This window comes from Notolepis coatsorum (assembly GCF_963971535.1).
Source record: "Notolepis coatsorum genome assembly, chromosome: 14".
Classification (NCBI taxonomy): domain Eukaryota; kingdom Metazoa; phylum Chordata; class Actinopteri; order Aulopiformes; family Paralepididae; genus Notolepis; species Notolepis coatsorum.
In genome coordinates this window covers 22,376,770-22,397,817 of record NC_140178.1, presented here as the reverse complement: position 1 = coordinate 22,397,817, position 21,048 = coordinate 22,376,770, and the positions used below count along the sequence as shown (strand labels likewise).

General features: G+C 40.3%; 1 protein-coding gene across 1 annotated transcript; it reads left to right on the top strand.

The window, feature by feature from the left end:
* LOC311240964 (protein LSM12 homolog A-like) lies at positions 1–15,463 on the top strand. Its single transcript, XM_084329599.1, has 5 exons — positions 1–142; positions 4,033–4,166; positions 7,994–8,103; positions 8,358–8,484; positions 10,059–15,463. The coding sequence occupies exons 1-5, from the start codon at positions 16–18 to the stop codon at positions 10,203–10,205; spliced, it is 645 nt and encodes a 214-aa protein (XP_084185725.1). The 5' UTR covers positions 1–15; the 3' UTR covers positions 10,206–15,463.
* The last annotated feature ends 5,585 nt before the right edge of the window (positions 15,464–21,048 follow it).

Here is a 21,048-nt window from a genome sequence, read left to right as displayed (position 1 = left end):
GGCGGTCAGGAGAAGATGGCGGCTCCCGGAGCAGGGGAGTATCTGACGGTTGGTAGCCAGGTGTCCTGCCTCACCTGTCTGGGGCAGCAGGTCCAGGGAGAGGTCCTGGCCTTCGACTACCAGTCCAAGATGCTCACTTTAAGTATCCTTCATCTGCTGTCTGTCAGCAGGACCAGGGTTTATGTGCGGCCGCCGGAGGCCTGGAGTAGAGCTAACGGTAGCTAGCAAGGAGGAGGTTAGCTAGCTGGCAACCCATTCTAGGAATGACATGATCGTGTTATTTTTCATTTTATGGATGCAACGTTTTTCCAGGCGGAGAATGTCATGTTTGTATTACTTATCTCTGAAGAAGTCATCATGGAACATCTGGGCATTTTTCTAAACGTTTGAAGAATTACGCCTTTGCCAGAATGAACGGTTCCATTGCTTCGTGGGGTAGTTAGTTATTGGTAGTTATGCACAACATTTCAATGAGAAAATACATTTTAAATAATGGAAATGATATATATTACTCGTGTAAAGTTAAAGGGGGGGGGGGGGTATGTATTATTCTGCACCGTGTAATCAATACTTGCTGTTAGGTTAGTCACGTTCTGTCATACTGTTCTGCTCATGTGAGCTAATGTTAAATCTATCTCTGCATACTGAAACTCAAGTCTTTGATTGAAATTGATTGATTGAAAATTGTATTAACAGATTGCAGAATGGGTACAATACAGTACAGCTCAATACACACAATTGTTAAGGGGGTGCAGACCAGAGAAAGACTTTCGTCTTGTTTACATCAGGGACCCCCATTTTCAATTCATCATAACATGACATACCGGTACATGACATACAGGTAGACAGTACTGTTGCATCTAGACATTTATGACATACCATATCTACAAATATACAGTACTGTTTGTGTACAAAATGAGTCTAAAAAGAGAGTATATACATTTGAGGGTGAATAAACTGTACATTGGAGGCGGTTGGGTAGGTGGGGGGGGGGGGGGGGGGGGGAACTGTACATCACATACACACAAGTCATACACACATACGTATTCACATAAATTCAGACACACCCAGAATATTCTCTCTTCCTCACCATTCTCTATCTTCATCGACATCTATATATATATATCGGTCTCTCTGTGTCATACTGTTTCTCATACATTTCTTTAAATGTGTATATCCACTGTCGCCCTTTATGGCTCACTGCAATAAGAAACGGGACCAGAACTGTTGTTGGATGCTGTGTGTCTTTGTATTTTGTGTGTATCGCTGTGGGTCCTTGTCTTAACTTCCACAGGGGCTTGTCCTGTGAATCCGAAATATTGAAGCAATCCGTGAACTACAGACAAAAAGGTAACATTTAAAAGCTTAGAACGACTGCAGTCCCCATTTAGAGGCGGTGCGGATGCAGAACGTGACACAGCTTCCTTCTGACGTGAACTCAGGGGAACAGAGCTAGACGCGGCTTCCTTCTGACGTGAACTTGGGAGAACAGAGTGAGATGCAGCTTCCTTCTGATGTAAACTCAGGGGAACAGCGAGACGCAGTTTCCTTCTGACGTGAACTTGGGGGAACAGAGCGAGACGCGGCTTCCTTCTGATGTAAACTCAGGGGAACAGATCTAGACGCAGCTTCCTTATGGCGTGAACTCAGGGGAACAGACTAGGGCTGGGCGATATGGCAAAAAATCATATCGCGATAACGATATGATAATGTTATCATATTTCTCGATATCGATAATTATCGAAATTGTTATAAGTATAATGTTTTTTTTTTTTTTTTTTTTAAACAACAGATGTATGTTTATTTTGCAGCAATTCTTTGTTGTTGCCGCCATCTTTAGTGTTACATCCCCTCACACTCCAGTTCTCAGGCTGCAGCTGGTTTAAAAGCGAAAGTAAACCGGCTTCTCTGCTGGCTGTGGCTCCAGGGGAGTTGAACAGTTCTGGCTCTGCTAGTTTATTTTCGATCTTTTGGCGCTTTTTTGGTGGACAAACCACCGCACATGTGCACCGTGACTCGTGACTGGAGTCTAGCTCTGCTAGCACACATAGCCTACTGTGTACACGGTTTCAAACTGTATTTTAAATTAGAAAGCAAACAAAATAAATGGACAAGAGAAAAACAAATCTCAATTTGGTCAGTATTGTCATTTGGACAAGCAAAGCCATTACTTTAAGTTGCAGGCAAGAAAGACAAGTCTGTCCACTGTCTCTGGTTTTAAAACTGCCCTGTTGCAGGTCACAAAAAAAAAAAAAAAAAAATCGATATTATTTTTTTTCGATATTGATATTCGATATCGATTATTAAAATATATCGTGATATTTATCGTTATCGTTATATCGCCCAGCCCTAGAACAGACTCTGAGCAACACGCAGCTTCCTTGTGGCGTGAACTTGGGGGAACAGAGCGTGATGCAGTTTCCTTGTGGCGTGAACTCGGGGGAACATGATGAATTGGCATAGGATTCTAGCCAAAAAAGAGACTGGTTTGAAAGCCTAGACATTAGATGTGCTTGCTGTCCTACGATGAGTAGGCTATTCGCACAGGACTAGTAGCCTGTTATGACCCACTGAGATCATTGACTATAATCCCATGCAAATCTGCTATATCTACCATTTGTACGGTAGCCTACAAACGTGAGTGCAAATTACTTACTGTATTTTGGTGAAGGCGGGTCCCCTGATAACATTTATCCAATGTAAATGCACATACCAGTAATTTCAGCCACAAAACTGGCTTTGCAGTAGCCTCTGTATATATTTTATTTATTTATTTAGAGGCACTGACTTAGTTATTAACATATAGGTTATTTTGACATATTGGCCACCAGAAATATCAATTTGTGTATAACAGAAAATATATCCTGTTGGAAATGTGCCTTTTGTAAAAGAGATTGGGGAGTCATTCTCAATTCAGGAAGGTCCCCATGTAACTAATATAGTACATGTCCTGTGCGAATAATAGCCTGCCTGTTCTGGTGACTCCATTTGGCTCGACCTCAATGCACTCACTCAAAAATGTTCTGGTGCACTCACTCAAAAATGTTCTGGGTCACCATTTGTATTGGCTGCCATTATAAACAAAGATGCCAATGTTTGTGAATATTGTGGACAATAATAGGCCTACTTCAATTACTTAAAAATACATAATACCTAAAATTGCATTATTAAATTATTTAATGTCTTGCTATTTCTAATGTTGCCTACTCTGTTAGAAGCCTTCATTTGATACAAAACACTGACAGCTTAACTGATCTATCAAACTGAGCTAAATAGAAACATTAATGGCTGAGAATTTCATAGATGCCCACGATGAACAGAAAATAATCGCAAGAATCAACATTGAGGGCAGAAAATGTAATTCCCTGTGTGTGTGTGTGGTGGGGGGGCTGGATATTAGATAGGTGAGGCGTTATGGTACCTGAACATGTAGATATAGGGATGTTGACCCAAAAACACTGGTCCCTATGCATAAGCCACACCCCCTTTCATATCTCATGAGCCATTTGTCACTACGACAAATGGCTCATGAGATATGAAAGGGGGTGTGGCTTATGCATAGGGCCAGTGTTTTTCGGTCAACATCCCTATATCTACATGTTCAGGTACCATAACGCCTCAGGTACCATAACGCCTCACCTATCTAATATCCAGCCCCCCCCACACACACACACAGGGAATTATATTTTCTGCCCTCAATGTTAGACTCGCAGTTGGCTTCAGCGGGGAGATCTGCTTTCATTGATCTTTGTTTGCCCTCCCCTCCTATGCATAAGCCCAGCCCCCTTTTGTATCTTGTGAATGGTTTGTTGTACAAACTCGTGGGTGGTACCGTTGGACTCGTTGGGGAGATCCTATTTCATTCCCTGGATCATTTGTCTCACAGACCTACAGGCTGTTCAGCACCCACACTCAACCTCTGAAATTGTCTAGTTACAGTTATCCGTCTGTTACTACAGTTATGTGTCTTGTCTCTTATTACAGGTATCAGTGTATATACATGCTGTTATTCCTTAACCCCTCCCCTCCCAGAGTCACCTCCTGCCAGTGGTAAATCTAACCTCAGTGACCTCATTCTGGTCAACCTGGCCTTCGTCTCAGAGGTTGAAGTTCTCAACGACCGTTCACACACACCACCTCCGCTAGCATCACTCAACATTACCAAGGTAACACCTCTTAGCATCACTCAACATTACCAAGGTAACGCCTCATCATAGCATCACTCTATATTACCAAGTTAACACCTCTTAGCATCACATGGTATTACTAAGGTAACACCTTATCCTAGCATCACTCTATATTACCAAGGTAACGCCGCCTAGCATCACTCAATATTACCAAGGTAACGCCTCCTCCTAGCATCACTCAATATTACCAAGGTAACACCTGATCCTAGCATCACTCAATATTACCAAGGTAACGCCTCCTAGCATCACTCAATATTACCAAGGTAACGCCTCATCCTAGCATCACTCAATATTACCAAGGTAACACCTCATCCTAGCATCACTCAATATTACCAAGGTAACGCCTTTTAACATCACTCAATATTACCAAGGTAACACCTCATCCTAGCATCACTCAATATTACCAAGGTAACGCTTCCTAACGTCACTCAATATTACCAAGGTAACACCTCATCCTAGCATCACTCAATATTACCAAGGTAACGCCTCCTCCTAGCATCACTCAATATTACCAAGGTAACACCTCATCCTAGCATCACTCAATATTACCAAGGTAACACTTCATCCTAGCATCACTCAATATTACCAAGGTAACACCTCATCCTATCATCACTCAATATTACCAAGGCAGTGGAGGCTGCTGACCAAATTTTTAGGTGAAGCACAAATTATTATATTATATTATATATTAAATTATATTTTTTAAACATCTCCAACGCTGCAACACCCCCATTCCTCCCAGGTGTCGGGCTCCTCATTCGCTTCCATTCATTTTGGGGACCATGTTTAAATATCATACTTCTGAAGTATAAACAAACTATACTGCTGTGACGATTTCAATAAAACAGACCATTCTGAGTCAATAGACCTATAGCGTTGGAAACTCTGATTGAGGAGGGGAGAGGAGAGGAGGAGGAGGAGGGGAGGAGAGAGGGAGGGAGGGGGCCACGGCGGATCAAAAGAAATCGCTCGTTATACCACAGAAAGGCAGAACGCATACCAACGCAGAGAGAGAATACAGCCAATTAAATCATAATCAACACAGACCCGCCCCACACAGCTACTAAATATAAAAAAAAATAATTTCACTCACCATTGACGACGTTACTTCTTAGGAGGAAATAGTGTCCCTGTCGCTCCTTGTAAATGAAATCCATCCTTCGCTCTTTTCTGATGAAACGTTCAATGACCTCCTCTGCAGTTGCAAATCCAGCAATGCAACAAACAGCAGTCTTTTGTGATCTAATCGATCCTTCATTTGCGTGAGGATGCTGTCGAAATCCACTAAACATTGTTCTGTTGATGCGTGACACGCGTTCCATTTTCGGGACTCCGACTCCCGACAGGTGGTCACTCAGACAGTCACCCAAGCGATTCACCCAAATAAAGTTTTCATTCATTCATTAATTAATTTGCTGTCTCGTTATAACACAAACAGCTCACCATGAACCATGACCAGCTTAATTACGTTAGTTAGCATCCAAGCTAGCGTGATAACGTTAGTAGTTATTAGCATCAAAGCTAGAAACTGCTAGGCTGCCTGCTTACAGTACCTGCAATAATGTTGTCATCCTCCTGGACAGATAGACTTGTTAAATCATAATATCCACAGGTGTGTTGTGCTGGTCCTCAGTAAATGTCCCGCCGGCGAAAAAGAAGTTGCTATTAAAGTGCTAAATGTTAGATACACTAATATAGAGGTTTCGAACGTGGCTGCTCTCAGTGCTCTGTTAATAAAATGATCAATCAATCCCGCGAGGGGAGAAACATCTGTGTAGCTACAGAGCTGCAGACGTAGGAGCCATACTCTGATTGGATTTGCAAGGCTGCCAATCATTCAACCTCCGTGTATTGGATGTCAAGGGCTGTCAATCATTCAACCCTCCATTCAATGGCAAGAGTTTAAATGCACAGACCGTGCTTAGATGACATTAATAGCCTATTTTGATTGGCTATTATTTATTATTTATTTAACCCTGGGTCAACCTGTGCAGTTATTCTGCACGAATAATTACTGCAGGCATTACTGCAGTGCAGGCCTGCTCAGAGCTGTCAATTTTGGCAATTTTTGAAGAAAGAAAAATTCACTGGCATTTTTTTACAGAGAAACATTTATAATAAAACAAATAATAATAATAATTAAAAAAAATAATATATATATATAGGTATATGTAAATTAATAATAATTATGAATTATGAGTGAATTTTTGTGTTTCACGTGTTGTCATAGAGAAACCTCCACTGTACCAAGGTAACGCCTCCTCCTAGCATCACTCAATATTAGCAAGGTAACACCTCATCCTAGCATCACTCAATATTACCAAGCTAATGCCTGGTGTGTGTTTTAAAGGGGACATGTCTTGCTATTCCTTTCACTATTTGGGCAACTTTACACAATTCCTGTGAGTCTATGGAACACATCTGTAAAAAAAAAAATTCAAAATAATTAATTGTTTTGTATTTCTAAAGCACTCAAAAGCAGCATTTTTCCACTTCAAGATTTCAAGCTGTATTTCACCCACACAGCGTGATACATACAAGAGAGAGATAGAGAGAGAGACAGAGACAGCACCCTCGCACATCAACCCGTTTGAGGAAGTAATTCCACTCGCTCTGTTGTAATGTTGAGTGAATTGTTGATTGTGGGCGGTGACTACAACCAGTGCCTTATTCACGTCAGCAAAACAGTCTAATCAGAACGGCTTAGTTGAGTGAGGGAAGATCTCGTGAACTCGAGACCGGACTGATGAGTCAAAATGATAATTAGAGACACAGGCCACATTGATATAATCCCCCATTGCTAGGAAACAATGCTAAACACTGGAAAAGGCCATTTATAAGACATGGGACCTTTAATCTTACCATGTATCATCTGTCTAATAATTAGGGCTGACCTTCCGATTTTTTTTGGAATTCTAAGCTTCAGGGCCGATATTCGATTTTAATTCGAAGCTTCGAAATTAAAAAAAATTATAATTTAATAAAATATATTTTTTAATTAAATATATATATATTTTCTAATGTTGTGGGACTTGTACAGCACTGACAAAGTTGAACAAATTGCTGTACAAGTCCCACAACATTTGTAAAGAATCGAATGTTATTTTCATATTCGAATCCTATGCCCATCGAACGAAGCTTCGAAGTATTTAAGACAGCCCTACTAATAATCTTTTTTTGTATCCACTTTTTCTCCTTATTATCTATTTTTCTCCCATCCCAATTTCGCCTCGCCAATTCTCCCCTCCCCTGTCTCGAACGTTGCTAGACTATGCCTCCCACTGGTCTGCTGCAGTGAGGACCAAGCCTTGCATCACGTGTCCCCGCCGGTACACGAGGAGGCAGCTGTCGCATCTTTTCACCTATACAGCGTGATCATGCTGCCCCCGATACTTCCTGATTCTGCTGTACAGGCGCACCAACCGACCTGTAGGAGTCGCTGTCCACAAAGTCCAATCCCCACCCACCAGCTTTCCCACCCCTAACACTGCCAATTGTGTTAGTATGAACGACCAGCCAAGCTGGTAGCAACGCCGAGAGCTGGGCTCGAACCCAGCATCTCCTGCGTTAGTGGCGAGCGCCTTGCCCACTGCGCCACTTAGCCGCCCTCCCTACTAATAATCTTATCTGAATTGTTCTTTTTTAGTATTTCTTTTTTTGTCCCGGTTACCCTTTTGAGAGGTATTTGTGTCCTCTTGCCAGGACGTTGTAAATATCTTAGCAGGTCTGGTGCTAGTAAAAAGTCACTGAAATGCCTGTACTTTGTGTTTTCTGTGTGTGTGTGTGTGTGTGTGTGTGTACTCCAGCTTGCCAGCAGAATGCGAGCAGAGAGGGAGGACAAGTTATCTCAGGCATATGCTGTCAGCGCCGGAGTCTCAGCTGAGGGACAGTTACTCTTCCAGACCATACATAAGACGTAAGACACAAACGCACATACACACACACACACACACACCACTCTTGACGTTCTCTAAGCTGTTAAGTCTCAACCTTCCTCTGGTATCTCTATCTATCTCTCTTTCTCTCTCTGTATCTGTGTCTCTCTTTGTATCTGTGTCTCTCTGTCTCTCTTTGAATCTGTCTTATCTGTATTTGTGTCTCTGTCTCTCTGTATCTATCTGTGTGTGTCTATCTCTCTGTATCTGTGTATCTCTATCTCTCCCTCTCCAGTATAAAGGAGTGTAAATGGGAGGAGAAGAGCATTGTAGTGATGGATGACGTCATCATAACTCCGCCCTATCTGGTGGACAACTGCCGAGGCAAAGAGGGCAGCGCCCTCGCCCATGTACGCAAAATAGTGAGTATATCTATTCCAGTGTTTCAGCCCATGTATGCAAAATAGTGAGTATATCTAATCCAGTGCTTCAGCCATGTACGCAAAATAGTGAGTATATCTAATCCGGTGCTTCAACCCATGTAGGCAAAATAGTGAGTATATCTAATCCAGTGCTTCAGCCCATGTACGCAAAATAGAGTATATCTAATCCAGTGCTTCAGCCCATGTACACAAAATAATAGTGAGTATATATAATCCAGTGCTTCAGCCATGTATGGAGTCATGATCTATGTAGTGATCCATTATTATATAGACCAGTGGTTCTCAAACTGTGGTACGTGTACCACTAGTGGTACTTGGTGGTACTTGAAAACATTTACAAAAAAGCAATTTTTTTTTCTTTTTTTTTGCAGTCAGGCCACTGAACTTAGAAGCAGGCCAGGCCAGTGTTTCTGGTTGCGGCGGCGCGATAGTTAAGTGGGGAACAACCAGGAGATCACTGTTACAGAGCGTAATGCAGTCTAAACAGTCATAAATCTTTAATTCAACTTCAGCCCTGATCATAACATTTATTTTTTATTTTTTTGTAATGTCAGATAAAAAATGAATACTCCCACTTTTCTGAAAAGAGTTGGTGTTAAATCTGACATTACAAAAAATCTATCAAAATCTGTGTTGCTGCTAATCATTGACACATGCCTAGCCTGTAATAATCTCCCCCAGAAAAATTTACTTTGCATTTGATATATTGAATATATTTTACTTTGTGTTTTTTTTAACAATAATTTGTGATGCCATCACACAAACTGGCATTTAAAGGGTAAACATTCAAAAATGTATTGAATATGTGTTTTCTTTTCTTTTTTACAATAATTTGTGATGCCCATCACAAACACTGGCATTTAAAGGGTAAAGTGTGAGAGAGAGAATGACGGACAATTGCTTGCTGAGAGAGAGAGAGAGAGCTTAATTTTCTCACTTGCTATGTGAGAATGTTAGTTATGTTCTCAATGCCCCTTGCATTGTATGAGTTGTGTGGAAGCGTTTGCTAGTTCTAGTGCTAACCCTTTGTACATTGTGGCTGTGTCTGACAAAAGTTAACAATAAATAATGGTATTAGGAATACATTTGCCTCCTGTGTGAACTGTGCATAGCTGAATAGACTGTATTTTAACGCCAGTTATATGGTGGTACTTGGCGAGCCAGCTACGTTCTCAGGTGGTACTTGGTGTAAAAAGTTTGAGAACCACTGATATAGACAGTCTCTGGTTCAACTACCTCAGTGATCATCTCATTATATAGTAGGGGTGTAACGGTACACAGAAGCCACGGTTCGGTACGTACCTCGGTATTGGGGTCACGGTTCGGTACGATTTCGGTACAACAGAAAAAAATATATTTATAATTTAATTTATAATTTTTTTTAATATAAATTTGTAATTATTATTATATATTTATGATAATTATTATAATAATTATTATTAAATAGAATACTTTTTTATATAGACTGTCAAGTTCAACTACCACAGTGACCATCTCCTTATATAGACGTATATATTGTCTTGTTTAACTACAACCTTTATTTTCCTCTTCAGGTGGAGAAACATGTGCGCGAGACCGAATCCCAGAAGTCTCCATCTTCATCATCCTCATCCTCGTCATCATCATTGTCAGGACGACCACAGCAACAGATAGCCCAACAGACACAGAAGGACTCTGCGGTCCTCCTACCGACATCATGAGACCCTGCAGACCACGGGGATCAAACGCACGGACTTCCTAGGTGGGGTGGGCGGGGTAATGAGAGGACTGGGTTTAGGCTTTGGTTAGATGAGAAGGAGGGAGACGGCCAGACCAGATGGGTCAGACGTCCCTACGACAGACCCTAGCTGGGTGGGAGATAGTTGGGTGTCTTTTATTTTTTAATGTTATTTTAATTTTTTACCTCCAACCTTGAATCCCTCCTCTGACAGGCCACCCCCCCCCCCCCCCCACCCCCCCCCACACACACACACACACACAGACACATACATCCCATTTGACATTCTCAATTGATATTTCAAAATAATGTCTTGGTAGAAATCCAATTTAATATTTGCATTTTTATCGTTAATTTTTATAACAAAATTATGTATCACAATCCACAAAATAATAATAATATACTACAGATTGACAGGAAAACAGTAAATATCAATGTTTTACCCAGCCCTACTCCCAATGAACTACTTTATTTTGAAGTATAAATGGCACTACAGGCTCTCTGGTGCTGTTGTTAGGTTAGTTGTTTTAGTCTTCCGCCTGTTGGAATGAATGGACTGACGGTCCAGCTGCTCAGTTTTTAAAGAAATGTTGGACTGTTAGACCAGTTTAAAAACCTTTCACATTACCACCTCTTTCTCTCTCTACCTCTACTAACCACTCCTTCTCTTCCCCCTTCTCTTTGAGTTCAACTATTTTCTAAGTCTGTTCTTCCATTTCCTTCCAAACTAAATAGTTTTTTCTAGGTGTTCTATATATATATTTTTATCATAATCATGATATGGATTTATGATGAGCTAAATAATCCCTGTTTTTAATTATTAAAAATGCAGGGTTTTGTTTCAACAGTACTAACTTTGCTTAGAAAAGTAAATCATTGGTTTAATATTTCAGCATCCTGATTGGATGACAGTATATGTAAGGGACGGCTACTGAGACCTGTTTGGATGACAGGATATGTAAGGGAGGGCTACTTAGACTTGATTGGATGGGGATAATAAGAAAAGATTTGCATAAAAAAGGGGGTGTTTCCCCTTTTTTCTCTACTCCTAATATCAGCTTTCTAACGATCTATTCTTTCTCTATCAACTTTCTGACGATCTCTTATTTCTCTACTCCTAATATCAGCGTTCTAACAATCTTATCTTTTCTCTACTCCTAATATCTACTTTCTAGCCATCTTTATTTCTCTAATATCTGCTTTCTAACAATCTCTTTATTTCTCTACTCATAATATCAGCTTTCTAACTATCTTTATTATTTCTCTACTCCTAATATCAGCTTTCTAACGATCTATTTCTCTACTCCTGATATCGGCTTTCTAACCATCTTTATTTCTCTACTCCTGATATAAGCTTTCTAACAATCTTTATTTCTCTACTTCTGATATCGGCTTTCTAACAATCTCTTTATTATTTCTCTAGTACTAGTATCAAGCCAGCTCTGTTCCCTTCAAGTCGCACCAAACCAGGTTTTAGAGAAAATTACCTTCATAGTGACAAAAGGTTAATGCACAGGAATCGGGCCATTGTGATGTATTTACCAACTATATTAATATTGTGCATCTATCAACAAATTCAACATACAAAATTATGAAAGTCCAGATTTAGCTTTAATAAAAACATTGCTTATGCCATTGCTCATTTGCATATGACTCCACTTGGACTAATTAGGTTTTGTCCAGTAGATTGGACTCAGTGGTTGTAAAAGCAAGACTATTCTCTCCCCTTCCCTCTCGCTCTTCTCTCTCTCTCTCCCTCCCTCCCTCTTCTCTTCTCTCATGGTTCCTGATGCTGTGATACATTTGTTCCTACTTCTCAGCGATGGGACCGCTATGTTAAAATAACCAGTCTCATTGTGCTCTTCAAATCATCTGGAATCTTTCTGTTGACGTCTCCAGTCAGAGGACATTATCTGTCTTCCTCTAATCTGTATAAAGCGAGGGACACTCTGAACGTTCTAGGTTGATTTTCGTATCCTCTCTTTCCTTGCTCTCTCACTCTTCTTCCTAAAGTAGACTGAAAAATGTTTTCTGTAAAATGACGCAATGATCGTAATCTAGATCTAGATGAGCTTTGACTTGAGTTATTTCAATAAATAATTTGGTTAATCAAAATGTGAATTGCTCCAATCAAACTATTTAATTTGACATGGATATGTTATGTACATAATTTGACTTGAATTTAGTTACGTTGATATCTTCTACTTCAAGCTCACATGCTTGTAATACAGTTTAAAGGCGAATGCCCCCCCATTTTAAGAATCCACATTCTATCCTTCCTGTTCTCGGATTTCTAGCTTTAGGAGAGAGTGGTTCATGTTCACTGACTCGACTGTGGCACAGGAATAACATGTGAATTATTAAAATGGGTGGCATTCCCCCTTTTAACCTCTTAACTGGCGCCCCCAAAAGTGGCAATTTTTTTAACTTGAACTTGAGGACTGCATACTTTTTTTGCAAACCAAAATACTATACTTTATACTTATAGCACATGCATGAGCCTGGTCTCTTTTTTGAAAGATAACATTCGGAAGGTTCTGATACAATAAAGAAAATTCACTTTTAGTGCTAATGAAATGGAGTAACATAGGTCTGCACTTGAGTTGTAGAAAAACGTGTTACTCACGTTTTTCTATAGTAATTGCAATATCCAAAAGTATATTTCCGCAAAAATTGGTATGGCTGAAAAACACCCTGGGTCCATTGCCTGAAGTCTTGTGTAGTCCAAATTTAATAAAAATCCGTTCAGAAATTAGTGATTAGGAGTGATTTTGGTAAAAAGAGAGGAGGAAAAAAAGCTCTGCAGAAAACCCCTTCCTCATTGACTCCAATGCATTCGGTGGAAATGTCTCTTCCTGTTTGCGCTCGTGACTTTTCACCTAGATCCCTGATTCGCTCATCCCCACGTGGGGTAGCATTGGAAAGCGAGAGAGTTGTTCACTGACTCTACTGTGGCACAGGAATAACATTATGTGAATTCTTAAAATGGGTGGCATTCCCTTTTTTTAATCTTGCGTCATATACAGGAAACCGTTAACCTACATTACATCACTCCACACATTCCTCCCTTAAAAAAAAAGAAGAAAAACAACCATGGTCAACTTATCGTGAAGTGAGCGTGCCCAGACGACATGAGGCTGGTTATCGATCTACTTATTGATCACTAACATATCCAGATATTATGTGAGATAATGCTTCAGTCATCATTTTGGAAAAATGAAAAATTTGAAGAAAAAAATGAAATATTGTGATGTTTGGTACAGCGCTGGGATGGCGGTTTTCAGTTATTAGTTAATAGAATGAATATGGTAAGAAAACCCACTTCCTGAATTTTAGTAAAAAAAAATTATAAGCCCAGCCTTCTTGGTACCCACCCCCTTTCCCAGCATCCTTTGTGGTTCAGATTTAACTGTGGAGCCTGGCAGTTGGGGGATTCAGTCTCTGCCATATTCTGCCTTTACACAAACACTAAACATCAGTTTTATCTGCGTTCAGTCTATCCACAAAGCACAGTCCCTGCGTTTTTTGTACTTGAGGTATTGGAAGAAGAAAATGTTTGCATTTGATAGCATTGCTAGTGACGGTCAGAATTACTAACAAATGGTGACGTTTTCTGCTCCCAATCGCCAGCTCAGAATCTAAAACATTGGTGTCGAAGCTTTTTATTTTTTTGACCATCTCTGTACCTTCTCTGAAATTTCCAGTATGGGAGGTTGGAATTATGACCAATGTGCTGCTCGGAAATGCTGGGGGAGAAATAGATGATGTGTACTAGTTTATCTATGAGAGAACCACGGAACCTTGCAAGAAGCTGGTGTTTTTGTGGCTCATTTCCGAGCATGATGTATGCTGAGAAACTGCTGAACTACCACACTGGGATTGATGAGAATCTGGCTTCCATTGTATTCTAAAACATTACAAACACGTTAAACCAATGTTGTTTATAGTGTATGTTGTATACAACATCCGATAACTGCGTCTCAGAAAAGACATGGTTGAAAGATGATGCTAGACTTTCCCACTTTGAGGACCATTCCATTGCATTGCAGGGATTACAAATTGTCCCTCGGTAACAGACTTGATGTACCCACTACCCAGACTACCACAGGGACTACTAGGTCTAGGTGTCCCTCGGTAACAGACTTGATGTACCCAGACTACCACAGGGACTACTAGGTGTCCCTCAGTAACAGACTTGATGTACCCAGACTACCACAGGGACTACTAGGTGTCCCTCGGTAACAGACTTGATGTACCCAGACTACCACAGGGACTACTAGGTGTCCCTCGGTAACAGACTTGATGTACCCAGACTACCACAGGGACTACTAGGTGTCCCTCTGTAACAGACTTGATGTACCCAGACTACCACAGGGACTACTAGGTGTCCCTCAGTAACAGACTTGATGTACCCAGACTACCACAGGGACTACTAGGTGTCCCTCAGTAACAGACTTGATGTACCCAGACTACCACAGGGACTACTAGGTGTCCCTCTGTAACAGACTTGATGTACCCAGACTACCACAGGGACTACTAGGTGTCCCTCTGTAACAGACTTGATGTACCCAGACTACCACAGGGACTACTAGGTGTCCCTCGGTAACAGATTTTAAATGCCCTAAGGATCACATAAAATTCCCAAAGGATTAAAAATCTTTTTTGTTTTAATGCAGTCTTCGATGGACGGAATCTTGCAGTCTTCAGTGGCAGCCATATTGGCTCCACAATCGTCCTCCATGGCCGTTGCTAAGTAACTGGTGATTCCACTCTTAGCTGATCTTTAGAATTGATCTCACCAACGTTGGCCAAACTATCAAATTGGCTCTGGTTTGAGTTTGTTAATGGGTGTCAGTCATCGACATGACGTCGCGTTGGGAAGAACAGGCGTTCGACTAGGGAGTTTCTGACGCTAGGAGTGGACAGTAGGAGAGGACAGTGGTGTCTCATCAAAGCAATGCAGGGTTCACTTCACTGAAGTCAAAATATTCATCATGGAGGGTTCATTCTCCTGTACGTCTCAAACATGCAGATATGGTCACCAGTCACCTTGTGCCAAAATACATTTTATTTTATTATATTTGAACTGTAAAGAGTATTTACTTCATGCATCTGGTGACATCACTGTCCTCTCCTGGTGCAAGATGTGAGGTTCCAGTGTGACTGATGAGGATGATGATGATACCTTTAGTTGTTCCTTCCAGTATTTTTATTTTTTATTTCTAAAAAGTAACATGGAAATAAAAAAATAAAATAAAAGCTGATGTCTGTCGTGTGTTTCTGTTGCTGAATCCAAGCCATATGGTGATGCTGGTCAGAACCAGTTTAGGGGTGGGAAGAAAATTCATACAGCAATATAGAGATATTTTCTGTTCCAATATTATATATACAGTGACACCAAAATCAATATTCATAAAAAAATATATGTTTTTTTTGCATGATCACATTTAGTTCAAACCTTATCTTAGATAAAAATAGATGATGTATATATGGGTCTTTGTTGCAGTTATTTACAAACCTTTCCATTGGGGACATAATTTGCATTTGAAAAAAGATAATGAATCACAATATTACAGTAGTACTGTGACGTGGGGCCTCTGGTGATTCCCATCCCCGAAGCGACCTGTGAGGCTGGAATAATGTGTTGGATGCAGTGACACGTTTGAACTCGTATGAACCTGGTCTTCAGAGCAACAGTGGGTTCTAGAGAAGTTTGAATGCAGGTGACGATTGAGTTTATTTATTTCACGCAAAATATGTTTACATTTAAAATAATTACAGGAAGTAACTGAAAAGGTGAAGGAGAGATGAGAAACCTGAGGCCATAATATCTACATGTATGTGGGATTAATAATGCTTTGTGATAAATGCTTTAAGTTGGTTGTTTACCAATGATTCCAGGATTTCTGCTTGACAGGACAGCTTGGAGATTGGTCTATAATTATTTAAGTCACTTCTATCACCATATTTATTACAATAGAATTTTCCAGGCAATATGAACTATACCTGCTAACCATTTGGTTGCCGAAAACGTAGAAATACGTTTCTGTCGCCCGATCGTTGAGTGCCGGAAACGTAGATCTATGTTTTTCTCACAGTATTTCTTTTATTAGCTATTGCCATTCATAATTCAGCGGGGCACCTTGTGCATGCTGTACTGAATGTGTCTGAGCTGGCAGACGGTCTTATACCGCCCTCTAACGCCTTCGGCCATTATTGCACCCCGTTAGAAGTGGATCTTTGCTCTAGCGAGCTTGGGGGCGGGTCCTAAACACTCTGGCAAAACACACGCTTGTAGGGATTGTTTGGACTACTGACCCCGCCCACCCGTTGAAGTGCAATGCCCAACAACGTCGGAGACGGGATCGCTGTGGATAACTGGAATGGCGATGAGATAATTGGATTCTTTTTTTTTGCATTACATCAGAGAACAGGTATATAGGACACTATATATGAAAGCTTGCGTTGATCTGATATTTATTTCTACCGCGATTGACGCTATCTGCATTATTTTAAATTTTATTGACAAAACCCATCGTTTAGTTATTATACAATGTTTATGCGGTTTTAGTTTATTTGATTTATTTCAAAGGGACAAATACATGCCCTGCTGGTCTCTGACAAGAACAAGTTACAGGTTGAAAAAACCCTCAGCTCGGAACTAGGCAAAATCTGCATATGGCTCGCTGATAACAAACTATCATTACACATGGGCAAAACAGAGTCCATTCTCTTCGGTTCAAAAAACAAACTCAGCAAGACCGACGGCTTCTCAGTTACAGTGGGTGACAATATTGTCACAAGGAAAGATGAAATTACCTACCTGGGTTCCATCCTAGAGTAAGTGAACAAACAGCACTCTGTTGCCTGCAGGACAGGATTATAAGGCCCTAGATAAAAAAAATCACATAATGGTGTCCAAAATAGCTTCAGAGGCAAGAGGCTAAAGCTACACGCAAAGCTGTATTCTGACTGTTTACATTATGATTATAAAAACATCGCCTTTTTACTAGAGCTGTCATTGTAGCCAGATGTATAAGATGTTGCCTTTCGAGTTTAAATACAAGTAAAGAATACCCATTATTTACTAGTAAACAGTCTCACTTTAGAAATATTTTACCAGCCGTGATAATATGTTGAAAATACATTGCATGGGTACAAGTGGGGCAGACAAGATATTTATGTATTCACATTGATTTTATGACTTTATTCTCCACCACAGTCAAAATCAAACCTCTCCCATGTACACAAGATCTATAAAAACAAAGACAATATAATTGTTGGAGCCAAAATGCCCTTCTGTTTATTTAGTTTTACTTTAACTCACGGTGCAGAGGTTTGGCATTATCAGTCACCATGGCAACCACCACAGGGGGTGGTTACCCATATATACTGATCAGTGGGTGACGAGCCCCAGGTGCGCAAGGGGAATAGCCATACAGTTTTTGACCGTGTCTTGTCGTGTTCGTGTTGATGTGCCTTATAGGTCGGCGTTCAGTGTTATTAGTAAAAAGAGTTTTTGTATATATTTTTTGGTTGATAATGGTCAATAAAAGGATTGGCATATCGAAAATGATACGAGCTCTCTGGACATTGAATTCTTCAAGCACGCGTCTAACTCAAGCCAGCCCACTTGCCCCTCGCAGTAGGCTTATAGGTAATGGTTCTACAATAATTTACATACAAACAATGACAATAACACATGGTATCAACAAGACAATCATTATACTAGTTGTTGATGTTGCAAACTAGTCACATATTTTGCTGTCTGTTTTGGATTATAGAGATGTAGTTTATAGACATAGCCTACTACTGCTTCCACTTTAAAGTCTCTGGACTCTATATCATTCTGCCCTTAGATTGATCACTGGTGACAGTTATGGTACCCATCATTGTATCCTATATTATGATAAAGTTGGGTGATCCTCTCTGGCAGATAGATGTGACTTGCATTGGCATATGTTCCTGTATAAAGCCATTATTGGTGATCTCCCACCCTACATCACCTCATTACTGGACCAGAACTCTGGACCCCATCATACTCTCTCTGGTGATTGGCTTACACTTAAGGTCCCCAGAGTCTGCACTGAATTAGGAAAATTTGCTGTTAGCTTCTGTGCCCCAGAAACATGAAATGCAATGCACTTTAAAACTCAATTCATTAGTATATGTTGGTCAGTTTAAATATGTAATAGCAAACTACTTCACAACAGCCTGCAGTTTTAAATTATTTTAAATGTTTAATTGATTAATTAAATTTACTTACTGATTCTATATTGTTTTTCTTTGTATTTATTATGTGTTGTATTTCTCAACATAGTTGAGCTTGCTCTCAATGATCATTGGAGATTAAATAAAGATTTAATGAATGAAAGGACACATCCTACAGTGACATATGTAGTATGGTGTGAGTTTGTAGATGATTGAATGAATGAAAGGACACATCCTACAGTGACCTGTATGTAGCATGGTGTGAGTGTGTAGAGGATTGTGAGCACATCAGTCTCTGTGGCCCCAGCAAGCTGTCGGGGGCCTTGGCAGTGGAGCCACACACCCAGAGGGCTGGATTCCAGAATGCAAGGGTTGTATAGTATTTGCCACTGACAGAGGGGAGAATGTAAAGTAAAGACTGACAGAAAGTACAGTACATATTCAGGGATTAACAAGTGAAACAGGGAGGCAACAGTTTGAAGGGTTGGGAGTGGCACAAAGTTGTAGGCAGTATCTCGGGTTTCACTACAAAAAATGTATTTGGCTCCAGTGGTGGAAAGTTTTTTTTTACTCAAGTACTATACTTAAGTACAATTTCGAGCTACTTGTACTTTACATGAGTATTTAAATTTGTATCAGAGCAGCATAACTGGACCACATACCACTTTAACATAACCTTCAACCAGAGCAGCATAACTGGACCACTTTAACATCACCTTTAGAGGTCAATGGATCGAGGGTTGAATGCTCCCAAGTACATTCAATATCAAATGCTCTACTTTTACATAAGTCGAATTTTACTTTTACCAGATAACTAATCTTTCTGGGTATTTCTACTTTTACAACTGTGCACTTCTTCCACCGCTGTTTGGCTCACAATCATAGGGTTGTTGTCTAACCCTAACTAACCTTACCGTCATGCACTTGTCCTAATAAACTAACCTAGCACTCAACACTTTGATGAACATTGTTACTCAGCTGATAGAGTTGTACCCTTCCTGATGACTTGTTGTACAGAACTTGTAAGTCGCTTTGGATAAAAGCGTCAGCTAAATGACTAAATGTAAATGTAAATGTAGAGGCTAATCTCTCCTGTGACAAAATGGCATCCAATGTAATAAAAAAAGTCAACCAACGAACTCGATTCTTGTACCGGATCTCCTCTCTGGTAAACAAGAATACCCTGAAGACTCTGGCAGGAGCACTCATTCAAGGGTACTACGACTATGTTTGCACCTCATGGTACCAAAGTACCTCAAAGGCGCTAAAAACAAAATTACAAACATCTCAAAACAAACTGGTCAGACTACTGATTGACCTTACTCCTAGAACCCACCTCACCCCTGCCCACTTTGACAACCTAGGATGGCTTAGAGTAGACGACAGAGTACAGCAACTTGCAATGGGGCTGGTCTACAAGATACACTACACGACCAAGGTACCCATGTACATGTCAAAATACTTCCCAAAGGTCAGTGAATACCACGATCACAACACCAGAGGGAGCTCCACAAATCATGTTAAACCCAGATTCGGCTCAAACAAGGGACTAAACACGTTTCGCAATTATGCAACATCAATGTGGAACGCCCTACCTAAAGCTGTAAAGGAATGTGAATCACTACCCACTTTCAAAACCACTCTCAAAGAACACCTACGGGAGACTGCAATTCGAAACTGGCCCATGTAAATGTCCTAACCCAACCCCCTCCAATGTACAGTAATTTACCTAATGGTTTTGTCAATATTCCAATGTACAGTTTTGCTTGTTTGTACAGTGTTTCCCCCAACCCCCTCCAATGTACAGTAAATTACCTAGTAGGCCTATGGTTGTCAATATTCCAATGTACAGTTTTGCTTGTACAGTTGTACAGTGTTTCCCCCCCAACCCCTCCTACCCACCCAACCCCACCCAACCTCCTCCAATGTACAGTTTTTACGTCAAATGTATATACTCCCTTTTCTGGACTCTTTTTGTATCACAAACAGTACTGTATTTGCAAATCTGGTATGTCATAAATGTATAGATGATCATGTAGCAGTACTGTCTATCTGTATGTCATATATGTCCTGATGAATTGAAAATGGGGGACCCTGATGTAAACAAGACGAAAGTCTTTCTCTGCTCTGCATCCCCTTAACAAGTGTGTGTATTGAGCTGTACTGTATTGTACCCATTTGCAATCTGTTAATAAAGTTTTCAATCAATCAATGCAGGCACGTTGGACCTTTAAATCGGCAGGGGGTGCGGCCTATCTGAGATATTTTTTTCAGAACTCTGTGAGAGGAACGTTCGTTGTTTAGAATGGCTTTGAAATAAGTTATTTCTAATGACCCTTTAACTGAAAATGACGTGAGGCAAACGAGAAGAACATAATAATTGTTTTATTTGGACTTTTCAAGCCTGAAGAAATAAAAACAAACACACCTCAGTCTGAATACCTCACTTGGCTCCATCTCCAAGTCTGTATGACACATTTCTATGGGTTAGCTTCAATGTTAGATTGAATGCATCTCCTACAACGACACTGTCATGCCTAAATTAAGACGTTACACAGCTGATACCAATTGTATTATCAATGCTAATTAAGTGTTTTATATTACACCGGTCGGCG

Excerpts from the sequence above, each read along its gene's own strand:
- LOC311240964 (XM_084329599.1), top strand. The coding sequence starts at position 16 with ATGGCGGCTCCCGGAGCAGGGGAGTATCTGACGGTTGGTAGCCAGGTG. Across the intron at positions 143-4,032 it reads GTCCAAGATGCTCACTTTAA|AGTCACCTCCTGCCAGTGGT; the intron begins GTATCCTTCATC and ends CTCCCCTCCCAG. Across the intron at positions 8,104-8,357 it reads TTCCAGACCATACATAAGAC|TATAAAGGAGTGTAAATGGG; the intron begins GTAAGACACAAA and ends CTCCCTCTCCAG.